At 39.6% G+C, this 9,153-nt stretch overlaps 1 protein-coding gene across 1 annotated transcript; it reads left to right on the forward strand.

The window, feature by feature from the left end:
* The first annotated feature begins 569 nt into the window (after nt 1-569).
* LOC107706295 (microtubule-associated protein 1B-like) lies at nt 570-7,983 on the forward strand. Its single transcript, XM_016509971.1, has 7 exons — nt 570-618; nt 1,271-1,372; nt 2,901-2,983; nt 3,482-3,622; nt 3,822-6,936; nt 7,018-7,223; nt 7,514-7,983. The coding sequence occupies exons 1-7, from the start codon at nt 570-572 to the stop codon at nt 7,670-7,672; spliced, it is 3,855 nt and encodes a 1,284-aa protein (XP_016365457.1). The 3' UTR covers nt 7,673-7,983.
* Nucleotides 7,984-9,153: the final 1,170 nt, after the last annotated feature.

Raw genomic sequence — 9,153 nt, forward strand, 5'->3', positions numbered from 1 at the left:
TTGTTTTTCGTACGTACTTACTGTTATACATTAGCGTGTAAGCAATAATACCCTGTTTATTCTGGGAAAATATTCGTACAGCTGTTTCCTGCACTGCAGTGTTATAGCATATCAGATCGTAAACATAAAAAAATAGCCTTCTTGTGAACCAGCCTTTCCTGTATGCTTAACTACATTTGCTTTACATGTTCAGTATGTGAGATATAAAAAAACGAATGTGTCGTTTCAGTCATTACGTGTTCTTCTTGCCCAGCAGTTTAGACTCGGATCTGCACGTTTACACCCACCTCAGCGATCGTTTTTTGCTTGCATGTAACTTTTAGTGGCCACCATTAGCCTGATGACAATTCTACCTTAATCTAGTAGCTGTGTTTTTGATCACTGGTGTCTAGCTGGTCTAAGCTAGCCAAATAATAATCGTTTTAGACCAGCTAAAAACCAGCTACATGCTACAAAACACAGCTTTAAGATGGATTTTCCAGCAAGACAGTCTTCCACATTTTAATAACAGTAACAGAAAAGTGATCTTTTGGTACCATTTTAATGTGACTATAGAAGGCTTCAACGACATGCCAAATATTGACAGATGTGTGGGCAATCAAAGAGCCTGTCTCCATGGTAGTGATCAGACAAAAATGGAAATTTGTCTACAAAGAAAGATGATTAACAGTTCACAGTAAAATTAAATGAAAGCAAATATGGAGGAAAAAAAATTTCATTTAGGTTTTGCCTCACACAGGAGTAATTTGTCAGGTTTTAAATTTACTTATTAATATTACAATATTGCAATATTGCTTTAGTTTATTGTTAATCCACCTGTTCCTTCCTATCCATTTCAGGAAATTTACCAGATTTTTCTGCTATTTATGCCAACACTGTTAGTTGTTTTCTTATTTCAGTCCTAGCAGTGATGAGTCGGCTTCTTTTTTTTTTTTTGGTCATAAGAGATGAGAACATGCTGTTCAGAGGCTTTTATATTTTATGAGTACAGAAGACCAGTTCCACAAAACGAGGATTTTTTTGAGGGCCAGTCAGCCAGCCATCTCATTTGTCTCTGAAAGCATTGTGCCTCACATGATGTTTCAGTTTCATGCTGACTGCAGTGCTTTTGCTCTGGGGGGTTTAGCCTGCTTTCTCCTAAATCAACATTTATTGTTTTTATAATAAACCCAGTACAGTAAGTTTAAAAAAATACATTAGCACATGTTTTAATATACTGAGTTTGGATTTTATATTAAATTTTACATATATTTGCATCACTTTAACACAGGTATTCGTGCATGGGATGTGGACCTGACAGTGTGTAATTTGGATGAGCAGCTGAAGCTTTTCGTTTCTCACCATTCTTCTTATCAGCCCAAAGACATAAGAGGTAAGGGTTGCCTTCTTTTGGGTTGGCAGTGAAAGACGTGAACTTCAAGTACAGTAGGCTACACTTTTAAAGAACACTGAGCAATCTTTTGGTGCCCATTTGGAGCACATGATGTATGTGTGGGATGCGAACATATGAATTAACAAAGAAGCAACCCCAGCACAGCTCCATATACAGTATCAGACATGCACAACATTATTCTAATAAATAATGGAATATGGTCATATTAAGCCAATATTTCAATTTCTAGACATCTGAGAATGACAGCTGGCATATTCCTATATTAAAGGGGTCATATGATGCGATTTCAAGTTTTCCTTTCCAAAAAATTTAAAAGGCTTTATCAATGCTTAGAAGCACAGTGAAGTCTATTATTAAGAAGTGGAAGGTATTTGGTACAACACAGACGCTCCCTGGATCAGGATGTCACTCCAAACTGGATGAAAGAGCCAGCCACACTCCTCAAGAAAGGCCACATGCAGTCATGACTGAGCTTTGCCAAAAAGCACCTTGAAGATTCTGAAGCAGATAAGACTAAAATGGAATTATTTGGCCTCAACGGTCATCACATAAGCTATGGAAAAACTATTCATCTTTGTATATAATATGACTTTTCTGAGCATTACAAATGATTCTGTTGTGCAGTAATATAATAGCTGTTTCATCCTGTTATGGGGGACTGTTTCTCTGCAGCAGGGACTGGAGCACTTGTTGTCAGGATAGAAGGGAAAATGGATGGGGAAAATCTGCTGCCCTCTTCCAGAAAGTTGTCAATGGGAAGAAGGTTTACCTTCCAACTTGACAATGACCCAAAGCACACAGCAGAACTGACCATACAGTGGTTGAAGGAGAAAAAGGTGAATGTCCATGCATGGCCTAGTCAGAGCCCAGACTTAAACCCCATTTAAATTCTGTGGAATGACTTGAAGACTGCAGTCCACAAACAGTTAGGGGGGATTCTTTTCTGTACCCTCTGTATATTGTGTAATGAGAACTGTCTAAACTGCACACAGTAAAAGTTGTAGGTTGGCTAATCTGCTATTTCTGTAGACAGCAGAAAGACGGGAAGGAAGTACTTTCTACCAATTGTTCAGACTTTGGCTGCTGTTGGAAAAACAGCAGTGGAACATTCTGTTGCATAGTTTTGAAAGTGATTTTGCGGACAAACTATAGAAAGACATTTGAAGCTCTAATACTCGCGGGTAAACTTTTTAAATTTGTATTACTCTGGTTGAGAATTGACTGTCAGCATCAAAACACTGAAGTTTGGCTCATGATTTAAAAAGGTTACAGCATATCCAAATATTCAAGTTCTTGCATGGTAGAATAGTGCATAGTTTTTTTCCACTTTAAAATTGATTGTGGTTGGCTTTGACTTAACATATTGTGCCTTCCTTTTTAAGATTAGTAAATTAGAAATGCATCAATGTATGCTCTTAAGAAATCCACATATGCATGGCATATTTGTGTACTTATTCTGATTAATTCCCTTTTTAAATTTGTCTGTCTCCCAACAATCCCATCATAGGTCAGAAGACATTTCATTTCAGTTCAGATGTACTGGACATTAAGGTTGTAGTAAATCCATCTGAAGGGTTTCTCTACTCTGAGGTGTGTGACTGAAAGGCATCTCTTCTTCTCTCCCTCAGTTCCATTTGTTTGTATTACATGACAATCAATAAATGACAAGGGTCAAATTATATTACATGTTAAGGCTAAAATTATACAGTGCCTTGGCAATATTAGACACCATAGCCAATTCAAATCTTTGAAACTGATTAAACTCAAAATCATATTTTAAGATGAATGATTGATTAATCTCTCATTTATTTTGACATAAACATTCGTAACAAAAATATATAGATATACATAAATATAAATAAAGTATGTGTGGGTGTTTGTGTGTACTGTATGTATGTATATGTGTTATCTGCACATTTGTTGTTTTCATACACTTTCAAGTCATTTAGTCTCCATTTTGTAATACTTTGTAGAGGCACATTTTACAGTAATGACAGATTGAAATTTAATTGAAATGTAATATGCATATCATTTTTTAAATAGTTAATTGAAATATTTTTGAAATGTATAAATATTTTTGTAATTCAGGTCCACAGCTTGATATCATCCATACCTCGACACAAACTGCTGGTGCTCACCGGACAGTCTCTTGAGGACTCTGGGGATCTGGTCCTGCACACGGGGCAGTTCACTCCAAATGATTTCACCCAGATCTTTTCAGATGAAGAGGTTTGTCGTACTGTAAATGTGTATGCCAATGTTTTAAATGTCCTTTTAACTGTCATCACATAAGCTATGGAAAAACTATCCATCTTTGTATATAATATGACTTTTCTGAGCATTACAAATGATTCTGTTGTGCAGTAATATAATAGCTGTTTTCACATATATTTGAATTCATGCCTTGTTTTCTGTACAAATCCAACAGATTCAAGCTCTGTTAAATTCAGTTAGCATACATGGCAAAGCAAACCTTACATTAAGCTGCCCTAAAACTGGAAAATGGAAAAACTCTGTGCTAGGGAAGCACAGCATACACGACATTATTGACATTAAGGTGAATCCTCTAATGGTACTACCCAAAATGGGGGGCCTTCAGGAGTTCACGGACCACCTTTTTGAGTCCTTGGAGCCACAGTCTCCATTTGACCTCTTAGAGCCTCCTGGCACAGTGGGATTTCTCAAGCTATGCCGTCCATGCTGTTATGTCTTTCCAGGAGGGAGAGGCGACTGTGCTTTTTTTGCTGTCAATGGCTTCAATGTTTTGGTCAGTGGTGGAGCAGATCCACGCTCTTGCTTCTGGAAGCTCGTCAGGCATTTGGACCGTGTTGACTCAGTGTTGCTTACACATGTTGGAACAGACAACCTGCCGGGATTTAACAGCCTGTTGGAGAGGAAGGTTGCAGAGCTTGAGGAAAATAAAACTGACTCACAGGAAAAGGAGCAATGGGTGAAGAATCTAATCTCTCCAGAGCTTGGTGTGGTTTTCCTCAATGCCCCAAATAGACTTAAAAAACTTCAGGGTGATCCTAATGTACTACGAAGCAGTGATCTAGCAGCACTTATTTTACAGCATTTGGAAAAACTAAAGATCTCACCAGAACCACTTTTACGCAATTCAAGTGGCTCCATAGAACCAGTAATTTTGTTCCAGAAAATGGGAGTGGGATGTCTTGAACTTTACATCCTAAATCCAGTCAAACGTAGCAAAGAAGTAGAGTCTTTCATGAATAGCTGGCCAGATAATAGTTCCAAATCCAAGAGTTTAGATGGCCACCTAACCTCTTTGGTCTCTATATGTGCTTTGCTTGTTTGGCATCCTGCTAACCCAGTGGAGAAAATCATCAGAGTTCTCTTCCCTGGCTCTACACCACAAGGAAAGATAATGGATGGTCTAGAGAGACTGAAGCATCTAGAGTTTCTCAAGCGGCCTGTAGTGTGCTCCAAAGATTTTGAAACATCTAAATCAGAAAAGAATCCAAAAGTTGCAGAGAGTCAGGATAGTCCCAAATCTGGTAAAAATGAATCCAGACCAAGCAATGGTGCTTCAAAGGACCGAGCTCTTCGTGGAGATCTAGAACTAAAAGACAAAACCAAAGGCATAAATGGGAATGATCCAAAAAGTGAAGAAAAGTTGAAATCTGTAGAAAGCAATGTGAAACATAAACCCTCAAGACTAGTTACAAGAAAGGAGTCTTTTAAGGACAGGAGCAATGAAAAAACAAACATATCAGACTCAAAGAAACAAGAAAATGGACAGAGAAAAATATTAGGTAGCAAGGATTCTTCGATGAGAAGACCAAAGCTAGATAGCAAAACCGAAGAGAGAAAGTCTCTTGGGAAAGACATCAAGAAAACCTCCTCTGGATTACTGAACTCAAGTAAGCATGGTAATGTAAAAAATGAAGCAAAATTGAACAAAGAGGCTGAAGACAAAGCAAAAAACTTTAAATCTAACAAGGAGCAGCAAAATCAGAAGTTGTCAACAGACTCCAAAGATGTAAATCACTCCATAATGTCTTCACCAGAAGATATGACAGCAGCATTTCTGGAAATGGATCAAGAGCAACATGAATTACTTGTGAAGAGGCAAACTGTTGACTCTGGGAACCTGAAAAATGTCTCGACGGGTAGTGTGCAGTCTCAGTGTAGCAGCATAGCAAACCCTAGCAAGGCTGCAGCATCTCCAAGACCCTCTGTCAAAATAAAAAATGAGTGCTGTGTGAATTTAGACCTCACTCCAACTGAATTGCTCGATGGGGATTTGAAAGATAATATTTCAACAATTGGGCATGAGGAAGTTTGTGTCAGTCCTGATGAAAAGACGTTAGAGCTAACATCTCCTAGATCAGGTCCAAATAGTGCTGGTCATACTCCTTATCACTTGTCACCTGAAGAGACCTGGGCCTCAAAAGATCTTAGTAGTTTTGGGGTTAAGATGTGTCTTGGTTCAGAGAGCCAGCAAATGGGATTATCCAAGTTTTCAGAGTCCGGATGCCCTAAAAGTAACCAAGAGAGCATCTCAACTTCCTCCAAAGAGAAGCATTCTAGCTTCCTGTCTCTTAGCTCTTTCAAGGATATAATGCCTGATATATCTCCCACTGTTACCACCACTCACTCAATGCCTGCGGAAGTAAGTTCACCGCAGTCCACTGAGGTTGATGATTCATTGTCGATGTCTTTTGAACAAGTGCTGCCAACGGTGAGCGAGTCCACCAACGAAGACGAAACATCCTATTCCAATGGACACCGTGTCAATTCTGATTTTAAAGTAGAGATGTCTTTGTCTTTAAAGAAGCCTCACACCCAGAGGGGACCTCACGATGGCCCAGAAGGGTGTCCATCTGGACCTCAGGGTCTATTGCTTGATACTACCCATGATGTTGACCTCTGCTTGGTCTCTCCATGCGAGTTTAAACATTTCAAACCGGTTGTTGATCAAGAGGATCCACTCTCACTGGGTTTTAATAACACCAGTCCATTGAACATTTCTGATGATAGTGACCACTCCCAAGATGCAGCTAAGTCCCTTCCACTTTCATGTTCAGGTAACAAGGCCATTCATCCAGTTCAGGAGACCCCTCTCACTTCTAGCAGTGACTATTTCCCAATGGCAACAGACTCAGATGTACATCCGGGTGTAGAGGATTGCCCATCCATTACAGCGGACGGACTTCTGGATTCTGATGAAGAAGGTGGAGTCCACCTGCAGAACCTAAACGATGGTTTGAATTCTTACAGAGGAAATAATTCTTTGCCAAAGGATCCCCCACCCGCACCTGTGAAAGACTTACCTCCACTTCCACCTCAGCCTGGTGCCTGTATGCCTGATCGTGTTAGTGGTGTAAAACCTGGTGCAACAAAAGGCAGAAAAGCAGCAGGAGTTACGCAGAGGTTAACATATTCTAGTGTTTCAACACAAGGCACCAAAACCAGAGCTGGAAGTCAGGGTACTTCTGTTAGTGGCTCGAGAAGCAGCTCAGCAGGAGACATAATGGCTAGTCATAGCACAGGCTCCACTTCTAAAAGATCCACAACAGCAGGTTTGAACTGATTTTACATTGTTCATTGTTGTATGCAAGTACGTATTTATTTGGCACTGACTTGTCTTGATTCATCAACAGGTAGCAAGGTTGGCACTTCTGTATACTTGGACCTGGCTTACCTTCCGTCGAGCCATGCAGTTTCCACTGTTGATGTTGAGTTTTTTGACCGCTTGCGATCATCCTGTTACATAATAAGTGGGGATGACACACTCAAGGAAGGCCTGATGAGGCCCATTCTGGACGCATTATTAGAGGGAAAATCTGTATGGCCTGAGGATGTGCCGGTATGTATGAGTAGATATATGCAACAGAATTCAGTTTAGGTGCACTACAGAACTCTGGCCTTTCTATCACCATCTGTGGTTAATATATAAAAAGGTAAGTTAATTGTGGAGTTGTTTTTTTATGTTTAGCCACTTTCTTATGTTTTGCATAACATTTCTACACAGATAGGTATACCTGTGGTTGCCTGAGAACACCATATAACAGCGGACCCCAAATAAATCTGTTGCTTTAAAATCTACTACATTTTTAGAGGGATAATGTCACATACTTAGTCTGTATTACCTTCCAGGTGACCCTGATTCCCACATTTGAATCACTGATGATGCATGAGTGGTACCGGGAAACCCAAGAAAAGCAACGGCAACTGGGAATTACAGTCCTAGGAAGCAACAGCACTGTGGCTATGCAGGAGGAGACATTCCCTGCTTGTAAAGTAGAGTTCTGCTAGATGAAAAGTAAAGACACATATTTTACATTTTTCATTTGTGTATCCCATGCTTAAAGACACATGAACATTTTTACCACTTGTATGTTCTTGGCAAATGTTTTATCAAACTACATATATTGTGTTTGTGAAAGATTCCTTAGTAGGCGGCTGAGGCCTAAAATACACAGTAAAATCACAAGTATTAAATCAACACCCATAGATGTATTTACTCTAGGAGTATAACTGTACTGGTTTATTATTAAGAAGAGTATTTACTAGATTCCCACTTTGCAAAAATAGTTGTAATTAAAGTCGGCATGAAACGTAAGTAGTGATTGTCTTTTTTTCTCTACTGTGACGTCTATCCGAGTGAAACGGCATCTGAAATTAGAGGGCAGGACTTGATTTCTTCCTTCGGGAATTGATTGGATCATTGGAAGTTGGGGCGTTGCTAACAAAATGGAGGCAGATCTGAATGCCAGTTTGCAGTTAGTTGTGGGGGGATTTCTCTCCACTGGATTCACTGCCGACACCCTAGCATGAAGAATTTTTTTATTTATTGAGGAAGACGATGACGAGGGCGATCAACGGCACAAAACCAGGTGACCCTGATTCCCACATTTGAATCACTGATGATGCATGAGTGGTACCGGGAAACCCAAGAAAAACAACGGCAACTGGGAATTACAGTCCTAGGAAGCAACAGCACTGTGGCTATGCAGGAGGAGACCTTCCCTGCTTGTAAAGTAGAGTTCTGCTAGATGAAAAGTAAAGACACATATTTTACATTTTTCATTTGTGTATCCCATGCTTAAAGACACATGAACATTTTTACCACTTGTATGTTCTTGGCAAATGTTTTATCAAACTACATATATTGTGTTTGTGAAAGATTCCTTAGTAGGCGGCTGAGGCCTAAAATACACAGTAAAATCACAAGTATTAAATCAACACCCATAGATGTATTTACTCTAGGAGTATAACTGTACTGGTTTATTATTAAGAAGAGTATTTACTAGATTCCCACTTTGCAAAAATAGTTGTAATTAAAGTCGGCATGAAACGTAAGTAGTGATTGTCTTTTTTTCTCTACTGTGACGTCTATCCGAGTGAAACGGCATCTGAAATTAGAGGGCGGGACTTGATTTCTTCCTTCGGGAATTGATTGGATCTTTGGAAGTTGGGGCGTTGCTAACAAAATGGAGGCAGATCTGAATGCCAGTTTGCAGTTAGTTGTGGGGGGATTTCTCTCCACTGGATTCACTGCCGACACCCTAGCATGAAGAATTTTTTTATTTATTGAGGAAGACGATGACGAGGGCGATCAACGGCACAAAACATGCCTAACAGCGTGCGTGAGAGAGAGAGACTGCCTGAATGACTGAGCGCGTCCTCCATCAGGTTAAGTCATATTCATAAAAAAATAGTTTGCGATGTCCTAAGAGTAATATTGTGGTAATATCCTTTCAATTTTTAAGGGTAGTGTACTCCCCCATGGCTTG

The sequence above is a fragment of the Sinocyclocheilus rhinocerous genome, unplaced genomic scaffold (genome assembly GCF_001515625.1).
Source record: "Sinocyclocheilus rhinocerous isolate Xijiao unplaced genomic scaffold, SAMN03320098_v1.1 scaffold444, whole genome shotgun sequence".
NCBI lineage: Eukaryota > Metazoa > Chordata > Actinopteri > Cypriniformes > Cyprinidae > Sinocyclocheilus > Sinocyclocheilus rhinocerous.